We start from the raw sequence: 17877 nt of genomic DNA on the forward strand, positions 1-17877 counted from the left end.
AGACTACGTTGGCATACCCCTGAACGAGAGCACGATTGTAGTGGGGGCGATTCTCCCCCTCAGAGAGGAAGAGCCGGGCTTAGGCAGGAGAGCGCGAGTTTTAAGTGTACTGGGTGGGTTCCCCCCAGACCCCTCTCAACGGGAGTGCGAGGAGCTGTAAGTGTAGTGGGGGATTGTCCCTCCCCATACCCTCTTCAGCGCAAACGGGAAGGCCTGATAGCGGTCAGAGCAACAGTGTGGTCAGTGCGCCAATGTCCAGCGTGCTTTTGACGGGTCACCGGGTTAGATATACTATTTTCAAACGTAAACAGCTAGTTTACATGTGTAAGTAGTGATCATGGATATACCTACAACATGTACAGATTTCAAGAGGGCACAATCTGGGTGTGGTTTAAAAATGTATTTATTTCAAATTTTGCAGTAGTATATAGGTATATTTCAGGAAACCTCTGGCCTTTACACTTGCTCCAAGTCACACAAATGGCAGCTGCTGCTTGTTTGGACCTGGGCTTTGGAGGAATGATTGGGAGCAATTGTACTGCTTTCTCTGGTGTTAAATAATAAATTCACCTCAAGAGCTAAACGTTTTGATTTTTGGAACTTAACCCTTTAATTTCATTTGTGCACCCTCAAGTTTTAGCCGCCAGTTCAGTGTGCCACGGCGTGTAAAGTTTGTGAGACACTGCTCTATACAGAAGTGGGCTATTACTGCTATAGTGTCCCTTTTGGAGAGCATGTCAAACAGAAATTGGAGAGGACCAAGAGGAATGTCGTCTCTTTAAAGGGCTTAGAGCAGGCAATTTTTAAGAGAAAAAGCCCCTTTTCAAGCTGCACCCTCATATTTGGAGAAAAAGAATAACAAAAGTACGTCAGGGCATTTGTTTTTTTACCAGTAAATCCCTTTATGTCATTTCTGGTGGGGAGTTTTACTACCTGCCAAATAAAGAGTTTTGAGGGGAATGCCATGGACATGGAAAATCTGGCTTGGTTAACATTCGACAGGACTGTTAATGGGGTTAAAAAAAAAAAAAAAAAAGATGTAAAATTGTGATTGTGCTGATTAACTATATCAAAGACACTATGTGAAGTGTGTAAGATGGGAAATTGTTTTAGACATTTGAAATAGTATGGTTCCAAGATAAGTGTTGTAGCATTGTGGTCTGAACATGTAGCTTGCTTAAATAAAGAATGTAAAAAGAAAAAGAGACGGTGTGGCTTAACCCTTTCATATCGCTTGTTGCCATATGGCAACTGAAATAAGTACTTACGGGTAGGAAAAGGTTAATGCCTTTTTGCACAGGAACATGGCTCATGCACAATTCGTTTTTGCTTAATGGAGATAATTTTATAACGGGTTATGTATGGAAATGTTGAAAAGGATGCCCACTTTATTAAGGCCCCTTAAGTGCAAAACTTGGGAACCCCACAGACAATTGTTGTTCCAAACCAAATATCAAACTGTGAAGAATAAGATGTCACACCGTAATCCTGTTTATCTTTTTAACTACTAAGGGCTAGATTAACTAAGGACACTGATCGTGTCCCGACCCGATTCACTAACCTTACTCCTGATCCACGTATGCAAATGTAGGAAAGCAGCGATTCACTAAAAAAAAAAAAAAAAAAAATCAGAAACACCGACTAGGCTGGCCGATCAAAAAAGAAGCGACTGCTGGGGACCATTCGGTCATGTCCGTGCCGACTCTCCTGCCCCTCAGAAGCAGTTTCTCCTTGCTCTCATCCAAGCATTGCAGGCTTTTTAAAGAAGTTATCTTCCGGATACCACTAGTAAGGCTCTTGCCGCCGCGACTCTCCTGCGCTGCCACTCTTCCCTGCAGTGCAGCCCCGCTTTAAACCTGTGGGTTAAAACCATGGGCTCGTGAAATGTTAAAAAAAAAGTTTCCAGCTCTTGAGACAAGTGGTGAGCATTGTTGTTACAGTGCGTGTAGAAGGATGTATGGAGTGTGTGACTCTGGGGTTTCAAAAAGAAAATGAAGATTGCAATGGGGATGTGGCTATGATCCTCGAGGTTGCTGCACTATTGTACTGGTTGTTGCTGGCTAGATCGCATGCGCAGACCATCGTGAGGCAAAGAAGATGGTCTGCGCGTGCGTCAGGATCGCTCTTCAGCGATCCTTGTGGTCAGTCTGGGACATGCCTCCGATTGGCCTAATTTGCATGCGGATGCATTGTGAATCGGGTGCCCGGCCACCCCATGGTTAGTGAATCTAGCCCTAAGTACCTTATTAAATAATGGTGGGGGAAAAAACTGACACCTGCACCACAGCCCACACTCATCAGTACGCTTACTATATATGGCTTGATAGCAGGGGGTTGATGTCAAACATAGGTTGAAAAAAGCCACCATTGATAATTATACTAATAATCTAATGTCATGCTTTGCAAAGTAAATACACGGCTTGCCAATTGCTTAAGGCGAAACACTTATATTTACAGTACTTGAATCCCAACAGGGTCCTGTTTCACTGAAGCTTCTTCAAGGGATAAATCACTGTAATTAACATAGTTGCTTAACTTTCTGGGAAAATTATTGCATATCTTTCTGCTGTAATTTTACTCTGCTTCCCATGCTAATCAGGAAGCAGAGTAAAATTGCAGCAGGTAGATATGAGCTTTTATAAAATGTACAGTGGCCACTGGTAATGCACAAATGTTTTTGAACAAATGTACATCTGCTCTAAAGGTATTAACACATGCATGTATTATGCATATTTATACATTTTCTAAAATACATGGGCACAATGACTACTTTTCATAGGGTTTGTAACTGCTATTTTGTGTGTGTAAATGATGGTTTCCAGGTGGAAAATTCCAAAAATTACCTCATCTGTGTATTTTTAAAGATTTGCATAGATCACTTTTATATTTCACTTGGGTCCTCAACAGGACAGTGGATGTTAAGGGACCAGCAATATCAGTGCAACTAGTCCCTTCATTAAAATTCATTTATTCAAAAAGGGATACAATATTTTCTGTTACGGCTCCTTAAAATTTGGAAATTGCTTCCGATTAATATAAAAGAAGAAAAATTACTTAGTTAGTTTAAAAGTTTTCTGAAATGCTGGCTTTTTAAGGACGCCTTTAACTGAGTCATTCAAATTCTATTCAAGCAGGATACTTCACAGCAGGCTAATAGTGCTGGTAAGCGAAAATTAAGCGGGAAACCTTTCCCAACCTCTTGTTTCACTACCTATCCCTTTTTCATTTGGTTATGAATTGTATTTAATCCTTTTATTATTATTTTATTTTTTTTCCCCTCTTTTTCTCATGCATTGTTTTGTTTAAAATTGTACCAATTGTCTAGCTCAATAATGTGATTTTTTCTTTTTACCCTGATTTTATAGCTATGTGTAAATCGCATTGGATTTGGATTTTGTGATTAAATCAAATTTTTAAATAAACTTGAAACAAGCCGCAACATCCGATGCTGGTACTTGAATGTTACTAATACTTCAAAAACTTGAAATTCAGATTTCAGTGGTCAAATGGAAACCAATTAAAAAGAAAAAAGAGAAGTAAACTAGAGCTAGGGCACCCTAGGTTGGGATGGCCAGTTATGGACCAACCAATAGCTTGAGACAGGGATCATACATTATGAATGACATCATTACAACTGTTGAAAATTAGTTATATTGTACAGAGACACCATTGTGATTCCCCTGGTCCTCACCAGTTCTAAGTCAGCTGGTTTCCTATAACATGATTCCATGGTACCTTGGTGTAAATGTGAATCCGTTTTCATATTGATGTCTATTATGCATGATAAAAAATAAAGTATTGTAGTTTTCCAAACTTGAGTTGAGGCTGCATTTCTTTACAGAGATCTCCGGTAGGGGAGAAAAGAAAACAAATCTCTGGGATATGGAGGAAGAAGAACCGATTAGGGCACTGTTCTTCAACCGCTGGTCCGCGGACTGATGCCGGTCCGCAGAAAATTCCTGCCAGTCCACACAGGACCGGCGAGATCGACATCTGCAATTTCCTGCCAGTCTGCGCAGGGCCAGAGAGATCATAGGGAGCCTCCGACAAAGTGCTTTCTCCCCTCCCAGCAGCTCTCCTTACTTACCAGCGCAGCGATTCAGGAAGGCAGCCTTGGGGCTTTTGCTGAGTTGCGGCTGCCTCTGAAGATGCAACTTCCTTTTTCCTCAGAGGTGGCGCAACCCAACAAAGGACCCGAGGCTGCCTTCCTGAATTGCTGCGCTGGTAAGGAGAGCTGCTGGGAGGGGAGAAAGCCACTGTTAGAGGCTGGGAAGCTGCTGGGCATGGTAAAAAAAAATTTATTTTTTTTTTAAAAAGGGGACAGCTGCTACTGGACCTGGAGGGAGGGAGGGAGAAAGAGAGATGCTGCTGGGAGGGGAGGAGGGAAAGGAGTCTGGGAAGCTGTTGGGCAAGGGAAAAATAGGGACAGCTGCTACTGGACCTGGAGGGAGGGAGGAAGAGAGATGCTGCTGGGAGGGGAGGAGGGAAAGGAGTCTGGGAAGCTGCTGGGCAAGGGAAAAAAAGGGACAGCTGCTATTGGACCTGGAGGGAGGGAGGAGAGATGCTAATGGGAGGGGCGGAAGGAATGGGGTCTGAAAAGCTGCTGGCCAAGGGAAAAAAAGGGACAGCTGCTACTGGACCTGGAGGGAGGGAGGAGGGAAAGGAGTCTGGGAAGCTGCTGGGCAAGGGAAAAAAGGGACAGCTGCTACTGGACATGGAGGGAAGGAGAAGGAGAGATGCTGCTGAGAGGGGAGGAGGAAAGGGAAGAGAGTTACTGCTGGACAGGGGGAGGAGGGAAGGGAGAAGAAAAAAAGGAAGGAAACAGCTGGCAGGGAGATTAGAGGAGGGGAAGGGGGGGGGTCAGCAGAGAAATTTAGAGGGACAAAGATGCTAGATCTGGTGTAGGAGAGATAAAAATGACAAGCAGTGAAGCTGGAATGAATCATGTAAAAAGGAGAGAGGGAGCGTAGGCTGGATGGAAAGGGTTGAGGGGCATAGAAAGAAGACAAAATACCATATGGAAGGGGGGGAGAGGTCAGACAGTAGATGGAAGGGGCAGATGCTGGATTGAAGAGACAGGGCAGACACTGGAAGGAAGAGAATGAAAAGAAGATGAAAGCAGAAACCAGAGACGACAAAAGGTAGAAACAAATAATTTTATTTCTATTTTGTGATTAGAATATATCAGATTTGAAATATATATCCTACTAGAGCTGGTGTTAGACAACTGGGGACTGCAAAGTCCAGGCAGTGGCTTAGGGCTCTCTCTGACCAGGGGGGCAGTTGCCCTAGTTGCACTCCCCTAATCCTATTCCTGCTATGTGTGACTGTGGTATTCTGTTAGCATGATATTTCTGTGTAGCATTCTGTAATAATTTGGTTTATTCAGTTTTCTTGATAGTAGAGGGGATATATGTGAAAGGGAGGGGAGACAGGGGTTTTGTTGATCCTTGCTCTGTATTATTTGTACTTATAAAATGACAATTGTACAGAATATTGCTTTTTATCTATATATATATAAAATCGGAGGTATGTATGTGTGTGTGTATGTGCCGCGATCACGCAAAAACGGCTTGACCGATTTGAACGAAACTTGGTATGCAGATCCCTCACTACCTGGGGTGATATGTTCTGGGGGTCTCGCGGCCCACCTGCACACATGGGCGGAGCTACAAACAGAAAATCATATTTCACCCATTCATGTCAATGGAAAAAATGTAAAAAGCTGCCATTCTCACAGTAATTCAAAAACGGCTTGACCGATTTGAACGAAACTTGGTATGCAGATCCCTCACTACCTGGGGTGATATGTTCTGGGGGTCTCTCGGCCCACAACTCTATGTTGCTTACTCAAGGGTGGGTTCACCCAACAATTTATATGTTCTTGCTCCTGGAGGTGAAACTAAAAATGTTGTTTATAATCACGTTTTGCATTAGTTGTATTGTATTCATTTTGTCAAATATTTCACATTATAATTTGAATATTGTACTTTTTATTAAGCTGTAAAAAAATAATTTCATTCACCACTATAAAGTATCTTTATTTGAATCCATTTACAGTGTTATTGCTATAATTAAATACCCGTGCAACGCCGGGGCATCAGCTAGTACTTTAATAAAATACATTCAATATAAAATCATAACTGAGGCTTGTGCGGATGGGATCAGATGGTTTGTGAGGACTGAGCTCACGGAGGCGGGGTGGAAATGGGGTTTTTAAATTTCAGTCCTAGTAGTTTGCCGGTCCACAAAATAATTGTTTTTTTCCCACCGGTCCATAGGTGTAAAAAGGTTGAAGAACACTGGATTAAGGGAGAGGGAGAGAAGACATTGGACTCTCATGATGTATTTCCTGGGGAGGGTGGGGGGGAAGGACAAGACACAGCAGTGTTCTTGAATACACACCTGTACAGGAAGGCCCTGCACTAGAACACTACACCTTTGTAGCACCAGAAGAGGTATAGTTGACATTGGCTGCATGGGAAAGGCTGACCTGGGAGTGTGGATAGGTAGGTAGGGATCGGAAGTGCTAGACCTGTGGACAGACGCATAGGTAGCTCACTTCTTGACTTGATTACTATATACAAGTATAGTAATTAGCAAGTTCACATCACAAGTGACAACTGTCTATCCTATACTGAAATTTGTTACAGTAAGGAAGACTGACTTCTGGTTAAACTTAAATTGCTTTGTACCTTCCTTTTGTATGCCAGTTCTCCATCCCTCCACTGATCTGCCTGTGCTCAACCTGCAGCAAAGCTGAACTAGTACTTCAAGCTGTGGCTTCTGTCTGCCGTCAAAGCCCAACTGGAAGCTTTTGAGTTGTGTGGGACTATGACACCCTGCAGGTGCTTCAGTTAGGCCCATGTAGCAGAGGAAAAAGCTTGAGCCATTGCAGCTGTCTGTGCCATCGTGTCAGCATAGGCTGGGAATAGGGAAAGGTGTGATCAATACACAGCCACTGTCACCACAAACTCGTTTCCCAGACCTGTCACTAACCTTTGCCCTTCAGTGGTAATTTCACAGCCCAATGGCCAATTCTGCTGGAGGGGGCCAGGTTGTGATTACAGACTTGAGAGACCAGTAACCCTGGGCATACTGTTGCTACCTCTATGAGATCTGAGACTACAGCAACTAGAGGAGTATAATTGTCTCTGGGCCAGGACAAGATCCCAGGCTGGAGATCAGAATCAGCTCCAGTGAAGCATTTGCTCTAGTCCAGGGGTCTCAAAGTCCTTCCTTGAGGGCTGCAATCCAGTCAGGTTTTCCGGATTTCCCCAATGAATATCCATGAGATCTATGTGCATGCTCTGCTTTCCATGCATATTCATTGGGGAAATCCAGAAAACCCGACTGGATTGCGGCCCTCAATGAGGGACTTTGAGATCCCGTCTGAGTTGGGCTCCTGCCCTGGGGAAATTAGTGTCTGGGCAATTGGGGCACAAGAGCCAAAATAGCATTTAAAGTGCTGCTGGCAGCTGTTTCTGTACACAGTGTACTGTGGGAAACATTAATCATAAATTTACCTTTCTTGTACTAGAGAGAGGGTTACTAGATGTTTGGGAAAACCTGGACATGTCCTCTTTTTAGAGGACTGTCTGGGTGCCCGGAGAGACTTTCCAAAACCTCCCGGACACATGGCCCTACCCTGTTCTGCCTCCTACCTTGCCCCCACAAAGCCTCAGCTTTCTTTTCCAACCTCCTGGCCATGTCTGGAGGTCCTCTGATCATGCACAGATGATGTCACATGCATCCGCGCATGCTTGAAGGCCCTCCAGCTGAGGATGGGATGGGGTTGGGGGCAGAACAGGGTAGGGCTATGTGTCCAAGTTTCTCCATGGAAAAATCTGGTAACCCTACAGCGAGGCCTAAAGAACTGTTCAGGCAGATGCAAGCTAGAGAATGGCACAAAGTTTGTCCCTGTCCCAAGGACTCTCTCATCATTTGCACAGTTGTTTGAAAATCACAAATAGAACCTTCCATTTCAATCTGGTTTTGCTACAACTTCCTTTGTTTTTGCCTCATCTGGGAAGATAATTGGATTGTCTTTCAGACATGGATGTAAAAAAGAACCAACACAGGGTAGCAGATAAACAGGAAAGTAAGTGCCTATTAAATCTTGGCCATGCTCCTTGATGCCAGCCTCGATGGATGAATCAGTTGTAGTAACAGTCAGATGCTTGAGCAACTGTGCACGTGATGGAAGGAAGTTGCAGGTGCTAGGAATCTGATCAGCAGACAAGACACAAATGATGTTGTTTAATAATAGTTCATTTAAATCCAAAAGCAGTGGCTGCAGATTTTTTTTAATCACTGAATTCAGTTGTCTAAGATCTTCTAAGTTTGTACACATGAATACTAGCATTTTATAGATGATGTTCCATCTAGTTGGAACAGCCTGTTTAAGGCTAGGCTCTAGAGAGAATTACATGACACAGTTTGTCTCCATCTCCACCTCCTAGCATGCTGTCTTCTTACTCTACCCTACTATGCATGTTTTTCACTTGAATTGTACATCGCCTTGAACCTAATTAGGCATAAAGAGACTCATAAATTTAGATTACATTAAGTAAATATTGACTTAAGTGGCTATGTGGTAGCCAGCTCAAAAGTAATTGGATATTCAAAGTCGAAGCCAGGACAAGGCCCGGGTTTGAATATCCAGGAATATCTCCAGTCAACTAGATGCAGACTATCTGTTAAAAAATAATAAAAAAAACAACAACCCCAAATCCCAAACTATAACCAAACACAATTATGGAGATGTTTATTCCCCCAAATTCCTACTATTTACACTTCCCCCCCCAAAAAAAGTACACAGAATGCTTCAAAACTGATTTATTTGTTACAAAATATATAGCTGTAATTTCAGGATGGGATAATTTGTCACCAAAAAATTAAAAACAAAACAGGCTGAAAGCAACATTGGGTGGTCATGCGTGGTCCGGCATGCCTGTACATCTTCCGATGGCCTGTTCAACTATTTGTAGAGTATTCCAAAAGGGAAGCGATAAAAGGAGTGGGTACCAGAAAATACATAGGCTGTCTACATTAGACTATGTGCTAATTCTGAAATCTGCCTCAAAGCCAAAACACATTGGTGAGGGAAAAATATATTACAAGAAAAATTTGTATATATGTAAATTACTTAGGTCTAGATTTAGTACAGTGCAACTACCATGTTTGCACATGCTAACACACATAATTAGTGAACAGTAGGGATGTGCATTAGTATGCTTTCAATTCATTTAGGCACCTTAAATATTTTAGTACACACAAACTCAATCATATATGCATAAACTCAGGCCTCAATAAGATTTAGGGGTCCTTTTATCAAGCCACGCTAGCGGGGTTAGCGCGTCGGACATTTCATCACGCGCTAACCCCCCCCGAGGCCGGCTAAAAAACTAACGCCTGCTCAATGCAGGCGTTAGCGGCTAGTGCGGCAGGCGGTTTAATGCGCGGTATTAGGGGTGTTAAACCCCTACCGCAGCTTGATAAAAGGACCCCTTAATTTGCAGACAGAAAATGTTCTAATCTGGATACAAGTCATACATAAAATATCCATAATGCCTGGAATGAACCTCAAAAAAATCCACCCGCCACTCATGAAAAATTCTGATTATTCCAAAATTAACTGAATTTGTGACTGGCCATGAACATCTTTAGTGAATAGGACCCAATGCATAAAATGGTACCTGTGGTAAATAATGCACTCTAATGCGTGATAGTGCACAATGACACCTTTTAGTAAATATTGCCATTAGTTTACCCTAGGGTAGGGAGATGGGGGATCCCACTGCATCATTACATTTAGGGCTCCTTTTACAAAGGCGCGCTAGCGATTTAGCACACGTAATAGCGCACGCTAAACCGTCGGCCACGCTAGCCGCTACCGCCTCCGCTTGAGCAGGCGGTAGATTTTTGGCCAGCGCGAGAGCTAGCGCGGGATTAAAAGTCGCACGTGCTAAACACGACTTTGTAAAAGGAGCCCTTAGGGGGTTTTTTTTTTGTTATATAGAATATTTTGGACCCATGTTCGTTTACAAAAATTGTATAACTCAAACTCTAATAGATGCTGGCACTGTCAACTTGAAGTAGGGACATTGGATCATCTTTTATTTTATTCCCCGTTGATACTCAATTTCTGGAAGTCAATTTGGGGCAACATCAACCTGGTTATAGATGTCTCTATTCCATTGTCATATGACGTGATTTTATTTGGGACATTGTTAAAACTTAATAGTTCAATTGAAAATATAAAAATAGACCTCTTATTATTATGACGGGGGTTGACCATACAATTAATTACTAGGAATTGGAAAAACTGGGATAGGTTGAATTTTTCTTTTTGGTGGGAAACATGTGTCTATACTATAGATATGAAAGGATGATATCGGAACAATCTGGGAATAGTAAGATTTTTAAAGATATTTGGAGTCCATTGGAGTTATTTGTTAAGTAATGGAATGATTAATTCCTTAGTTCCCTGAATTAATTCGGTTTTCACACACATCAAGGTAGGGAGGGAGGGTATCTTGTTTCAGTTATTTGCAAATATGTAAATGCTGTGATTTCATATTTTTAAATGTATAACTGTTGCACTTTTTATATGCTTTAAATATCAATATAGATTTAAATAACAATTTTCTATACTATTCATCCAGGGGAGCTCAGAACAGTTTACAGGTACTCAAGCATGTTCCCTTTCTGTCCTGGTGGACTAATGTACCTGGGGCAATGGGGGGATTAAGTGACTTGCCCAGGGTCACAAGGAGCAGCGTGGGTTTGAACCCACAACCTCAGGGCAATGAAGCTGTAACTTTAACCACTGTGCCACACTCACCCCAGTCTTAGTGCGCCTTGTATGCTTTGCGAGCAACTCAGTTTCCTGCTGATAACATGCTCTGTGTAAACCACTTGAACATGATAAGTGGTACGTTGAATACTGGTTGGCGGGTTCACTGCTTATTTCCTAAGAACTAGGACTGGACAAAGTGCTCATACATAGTTGGAATGGAAGATTACACAGATTTTTCTTAAGTGCTCAGCAATGGCGATGACTGGTTTTATACAGTTTCTCAAGCCAGCCAACACTGAGCTAGACGAGGACTTTGTCATTAACGGTAGGATTTCTAAGACCCTTCATGCAGCCACAAAGATCAGCTCCACTGCAAAGTCTTCTTTGAAGAATTTCCATGTTTTTGCCTTGTGAGGATTATCCAGTTCAGTTCTAGAGAGATAAAGCCTGCAATAAAAATATAATTGACCTTTCAATCTCTAGGAAATTAAAAAAAAAAATAAAATAATTTCCATGTCTATTTGGCCATTGTGACTTGTCCCTCAAATGGGATGGAGCTAAACAGTCGAAAGTCTGATTAACAATTACGGAAAATATTTAGTTGACATTATACTGTACAGGATATGGCCAAGCAGAGGCTACCAGATATGGAATGAAAGACTCAGAGTTGCAGACTAGATGGGAAAGCCACGGAGATCACAAGAAATCTTCATGTCCCATCCCTCTGAACCCTGATAAAATTTAAGCATTAAAATCTAAGTCCAATTGTCTCAGGGTTAAATGAGTCAATCCAACAAATGCAGGCAGACAAAGCCTCAAATTTTATTTTGATCTGAAAACCCCATTCCACAACAAGTACATCCAAACCAGCAGCAAAATTGAATCATTGCTGGCTTGCAAGTGTCTAAGCTAGAGGTATTATAGTTGCAATTATAACCCTTTTTCCTGTTTGCAGACTTCAGTAAATATTTATTTATTCAATTTTCTATACCGTTCTCCCAGGGGGAGCTCAGAACGGTTTACATGAATTTATTCAGGTACTCAAGCATTTTTCCCTGTCTGTCTTAGTGGGCTCACAATCTATCTAATGTACATGCCTGGTGCAGTGGAGGGATTAAGTGACTTGCCCAGGGTCATAAGGAGCATGGTGGGTTTGAACCACAACCTCAGGGTACTGAGGCTGCAGCTTTAACCACTGCGCCACACTCTCCCCCTAACAAAAGTACAATTGTTATGCCTATAAAGGCTACTAAATAACTTCCACTATTTGTAGAATGTGGGGAAAAAATATTCAGTGACTGGTGGCAGCTTCTTGAATATCAATAACTTCATCTGAATTCTTCCTGTAACTACTGATCTAATGGGTCCTTTCACAAAGGTGCGCTGCCGAGCTGGCCAAAGGCAGCTTTGTAAAAGGAACTGAACGTTTCCTCTAGAATTTGGAGACAGGTTTCTTGGGACTTAAGCTGCTCTCCTTCAGAACTTGTAAATGAGCTGCAAAACTAAAAGGTCAAAGGAACAGAAGAACTGTCCATCTGACAATCCCGATTCCCTATAAGAAGCGTACACGTGATGTAGTCCGCTCAAGCATTAGAGAAACCGATACAAAGCCAGTTCCAGCCTCTGGTCACAGGAAGCTCAAGAGTTTAACAGTTTAGAACTGAAACAATCCATCCCCTAGAATTCTAGAAAGTGCTGGAGAATTCCTTTGGCAAACTCCATGCTTTGACAATGGGAATCTGACAGATGGAAACATAGGCCTGTTTTCACATCAACAGTTACAACTAAAGAAAGGCTGTCAGCAGAGCACTGACAAGCTTTCAAGTAACACTGCCAGGCAACCATAACCCCTGGAAGATCTATTTACCATCTTCAGTAATCCTCAAGCACCATAAACATACCAAACTTGTACGTGCTGCAATTCCACTCTCCCTCTTGACGTTCTCTCATTCCAAAGCTGCCATTACTCTTTCCCTTCCTCTACCATCCACCGCCTCAGCAGAGATGCATGAAGCTCTGTTAACCAGGGCATGCAAAAACTTAATACTACACAGTCGTTTTGTCTGGCAGTATCACTAACCAAAAGGAGACTTATGAAAATATATTGTAAAAGCTTTAAAACATACAGTGAAAGCAGTCAATGAAGGTGGCCTCTTGGCCACAGAAGCCTGTTTTTCTCAAAATGTTCTTCACACTTAGACGTCATATATACAACATCTAATCGCAAATGTGCTTACAAAGAAAAGGAAATTGTTTCATACATCACCCTGCCTCTGCACAATGGCAGTAGCTGTACCTGTTATCCTCAATGAAAGATGTGTTGAACCAGAAGTAGAATGGACAATTGTCATAACCTTTCGGAAGTCCCTAAATGCAAACATAACAAAAAAGATACTTCAGTTTCTGCTAAAAATAATTTTCAAGGAAACTAACTTCGTTATCAGCAGTATAGCTACACAGGGCTTCCATGAGGACCAAGGTAATCAATATTATTGATAAATTAACAGATGTTCCCGTAATGAAGTCTACTTTGCAGTCCTTATGGTTAAACTCCAAGATTCAAATAGGCGGTGCTGGGATCGCTTGGAAGAATTGGTTGCAGGCAAGTATTCGGACATTAGATGATGTTATGTCTAATGGAAACCTGCTTGATTTTTCACAACTGTAACAGTCATTTGGAATTTTAAAATCTCAACAACATTTCAGTTGAAGCAAGCTATTCAGAGTGGGTTCCCTGAATGGAAAAATTTAAAAACTTATTTTAGCCTGCAAATCCTTTGCTACCAAACTGAACTAGTAGGACATTAGGCTACCCAGTGGTACAAATTGATTTCTGGATTTTTGAATAAAAAGACAAAAAATAGCCTTAGAGACATCTGGAGCATCGAGATAAAACAGTATATTTCTGTGTCTCGTTGGCCACAAATTTGGACTTGGAGATTGAAATGTACAGCGTCAGCATCTATGAGACAAACATGGATATTTTTATTACATAGGATTTTCTGGACCCCAGTTCGTTAAATAAAATAGATAGTTCTAAGTCTAATAGATGCTGGCATTGTCATATTGATATACGGACTTTGGATCATCTGCTATATTTTTGTCCGTTTATATTTATATTTTGGAAGTCAATCTGGGGACAAATAAATCTAGTTTTGGATTCAAGTGTTCTACTATCATATGAGGCTATAATTTGTGGAACAATTTTACATGTGAAACCCACTCTAGATAAACATAAGAGTCATCTGTTTATGATCATGACAGGTGTAGCCATGCAATTGAACACGAGTAACTGGAAGAACCATGATAGAATAAGTTACACTTTTTGATGGGTGAACGTATGCACTACGTACAGATATGAAAGAATTAATGCAGAGTATAGGGGACTTAGTGGTGTATTTAATAAAGTTTGGAGCCTATTGACTAAATTTGTGAAATTATAATAATGTACTTATCTTATCTTTCCTTTTGCTCATGTACCTTTATACATCCATGGGGGATGGGGGTGAGGGTGGGTGGGAGGGAGGGGAATAAATATTGATGATGACATTTGGGTAACTTTATTCTTCATTTATACTATATATTATGTTATATTATGTTACTATTATATGTAGGAAAACTGAAAATCTTGAATGCTATATATGTTACCTGTACAGATATTAGTATAATGTATGTAATACCTTCTGTTATTTCATTTGTATGACACTGTTTTAGATTAAAAACCAATAAAGATTAAAAAAAAAAAAAGATGACCATGGCTGACAGTTAATAAATCCTGATAAATAAATATTAACCTTAGCAATGAGGACCTGGAAACAGGATTGACAGGTTGGCTTAAAAAAATGGGGAAGTCCATGCTGGTTTAATAGGATATACGGTGTCTCCGAGAATCTCATTAGAATCTTGGAGAGAGCGGGAGCCAGAAGGCCTTGAGCATGCACAGATGCTCAAGGCCCAGCAGAATCAGCGGGCAAGCAGCAGGCTCTTTGGGCACCGGCACGTCCTGTGAGTTGATGCTGCGTGCCAGTGCTCGATCGCGGTAAGGGTTTGGGCAGGCAGGCGAAGCCGGTTAGCGGGGGGAAGGCGATGCCGCTTTTTAAGGGTTGGGGCTTGCAGATCAAGTCAACGCTCAGTTTGCAAGGCACGATTTGCGACAGTGTTTTGCTCGTCTTGCAAAAAACTCGTAAACCGCGTTACTCACAAACCGAGGTTTGACTTTACTGTATATACAGTTTGGTTATCTACCCAAAGAAGTTACACATGAGAAGAAATCAGTTATTAACTCTAGGAGCAATAATTAAAACTGCCAACACTGATGCAGACTATACAGGTACATTCACCCACAGAGTTTGCACCAATTAATCAAATGCTGGAAGTGTTGTTTTGATATAACTATTGTCTAAACCAGAGTTTCTCAACTCGGTCCTGGGGTATCTCTTGCCAGTCAGGTTTTCAGGACATCCATAATGAATATGTATAAACTCAATTTGCATACATTGCCTCCATTATATGCAAATGTCTTTCATGCATATTCATTGTGGATATCCTGAAAACCTGACCAGCAAGGGGATACTCTAGGACCGAGTTGAGAAACACTGGTCTAAACCACAGCAGAAATTCTCAATCCAGTCCTCAGGACACACCTACCAGTCAGGTTTTCAGGATTTCCACAATGAATATGCATGAGATAAAATTACATGCACATCCATCTCATGGATATTCATTATGGGTATCCTGAAAACTTGACTGACCAGGTATGTGATGCAAGTGGCATAGTGTGTAAATGCAAGAGAGTTGATGGAACTTAGGAGGAGCATGGGTGGAGCTTCCTTTTATGTGCACAATTTACAGAATACAGTAAATTACGTGCGCCCTTGCTGCATTTAGGCACTTGCAGTCCTGTGAGGTCTACACTGGTGCAACTTCAGGCATTAGATGTTCCAATGCTGGGTTATGCTAGTATTATAAAACTGGATCTGTGTGCCCAGATACCATTATAGAATAGGCTCTCCCTGCGCAGCACTGGAGTGCGTAAAAGGAGATGCCCACGGCATGTAGGAATAGCTTAACAGTTAGAGCAGAGGGCTGAGAAACCTAAGAAGCCCAGCTCAAATTCCACTGTGGCTCCTTGTGACCATTGCCACATGCACAAACTTACACTGTAAGCCCGCTGTAAACAGGGAAATAACCACTGTACCTGAGAATAACTCACCTTCAGCACAACTGAAAAAATGGCGTCAGCCATAAAATAAGACTGCAGTCTTAGTGGGGGATAGTTCTGATTGTGCCAGAAGCTCAGAGAACTAAGAAGAAATTGATGAGGGAAGGATCAAGCAGAAGTGGAGAGAAGCACATATTCAGACACGAAGCGGAAGCAGGAATATTAAAAAATATATATATCAGCTTTTCCTGCTCAAGGGGTGGTCAGACTTTACTATTTTATCTCCCTCCTAGTATTATTAGAACTCTTTTCTCTCTCCAGATTTTTGATGATATTTGATAAGGTGGTATATCAATTTTTTAATAAACCTGAAACCTATTTCAACAGTTTTTGGGAAATGGTACTAAGGAGTGTTAATTGTCTTTGTTTAGTAATTCACATGTTAGTTAAACTGATTTCCATGTTTATTGAAGTCTTATGTAAACCGAGTTGAGCCCCTACTTCAGGAGATGATACACTATACAGTACTCCCCCGATATTCACGGGGGTTCCATTCCAGGAACAGGAGAAACAGGAGAGGGCAGCCGGAGAGGCAGGAGAGGGCAGCTGGAGCGCCGGCAAGTGAAGAAAATCACTTGCGGTATGCTCCGACCGCCTCTTCCTGTACTAAATTCGGGCCTCACCAATCAGGAGCTGTGTGTCAAAGCAGCTCCTGATTGGTGAGGCCCAGCTTCAGTACAGGAAGAGGCGGTCGGAGCATACCGCGAGTGATTTCCTTCACTTGCCGGTGCTCCGGCTGCCCTCTCCTGTCTCTCCAGCTGCCCTCTCCTGCCCGATCATTCGTAGTCGGAAAATACTGCAAATGACCGGGACCGTGAATTCGCAGGGGAGCACTGTATACTGTAAATCTAAGGCTTAGATTTCTAGAGAATACACACACGTTGATCAGGGAGGGCAGGAGAGTAACAAGAGAGCTGAAGAGAACTTGGAAGCACCCCCCCACACACACACACACACACACACAATTGCCTATTTGCTCTTTTAGTAAAATTACATTAAGGTGAATCGGAACTGCACTGGAGATTATACTGAATTGGGAAAAGCTCACCATTGGTAACAATGAGATCTTTTCCCTACGTGTTGTGTAAATATTAAAGTGAAGACAAGAACGGCAAAGTGAATAAGGCTGCAAGTTTGTTGATCCTCATAAATCTTTTTTTTCTTTTTACGTATACAGGCAGTTTATCCAGAGAAGACAGCTTTGCACCACACTCTCAAAGGAAGAATAAAAACTCAGTGACAAGATACTCATTAAGATACTGTCCCAAACACCTATCTACTGGGTGAACTTGGAGGTAATACGGGAGATGTCCAAAGCAGACAGGTGACATCAGCAGCACACTTTTAAACAATAAATACAAAAAACCCCAGATAGGCAAACGATCTGCAAAATCTGTAAGATCCAGTCCATAAATAAAACCATCAGACCAGCATAAAAATTTATAAATAATTTTTTAAATTATATGTTTATGCTGGTCTGCTGGTTTTGTTTTTGGACCGGATCTAACAATAAATAGCCTCTTGAGGGAATAACATAATGACCACAAGTGGGGGAAAAAAGAGAGTTACAGCTGATCAAAGAAAGTTGCAAAACATTTAAGTCTGGAGTCTACTTACCGTACTAGATTCAAATCTTACTTTAATGTCACCACAGATCACTGGACAACCTTCTAAGGTTATGATGGCAGTATTGTTTCCAGCATCAAAAAAGAGCTGCACAAATGACAAAAGACTCTCAATAAAGTGTCTTAGACATAGCTGCTATTACAGAACAGGGGTCAAGAAGGTTGCAAGTTAGGCAAACAAATTGTTTTAGGAAAGGAGTATTTTAGGTACAGGAATGTAAACAGTTGAT

General features: G+C 41.7%; 1 protein-coding gene across 6 annotated transcripts in view; it reads right to left on the reverse strand.

Annotated features, from left to right (window-relative positions):
• Nucleotides 1-8823: 8823 nt before the first annotated feature.
• Nucleotides 8824-17877, reverse strand: part of LOC117363004 (phosphatidylinositol 3,4,5-trisphosphate 3-phosphatase TPTE2-like) — a 94550-nt gene continuing 85496 nt past the window's right edge. For all 6 annotated transcript variants that reach the window (XM_033950134.1, XM_033950133.1, XM_033950135.1 and 3 more), the window contains 3 exons: nucleotides 17640-17735; nucleotides 13098-13168; nucleotides 8824-11248 (listed from right to left, as the gene is read on the reverse strand). In XM_033950134.1, coding sequence (XP_033806025.1) covers nucleotides 11146-11248; nucleotides 13098-13168; nucleotides 17640-17735 — 270 coding nt within the window. In that variant the 3' untranslated portion in view covers nucleotides 8824-11145. The remainder of the gene's footprint in view (nucleotides 11249-13097; nucleotides 13169-17639; nucleotides 17736-17877) is intronic.

This window comes from Geotrypetes seraphini, chromosome 6 (genome assembly GCF_902459505.1).
Source record: "Geotrypetes seraphini chromosome 6, aGeoSer1.1, whole genome shotgun sequence".
Classification (NCBI taxonomy): Eukaryota; Metazoa; Chordata; class Amphibia; order Gymnophiona; family Dermophiidae; genus Geotrypetes; species Geotrypetes seraphini.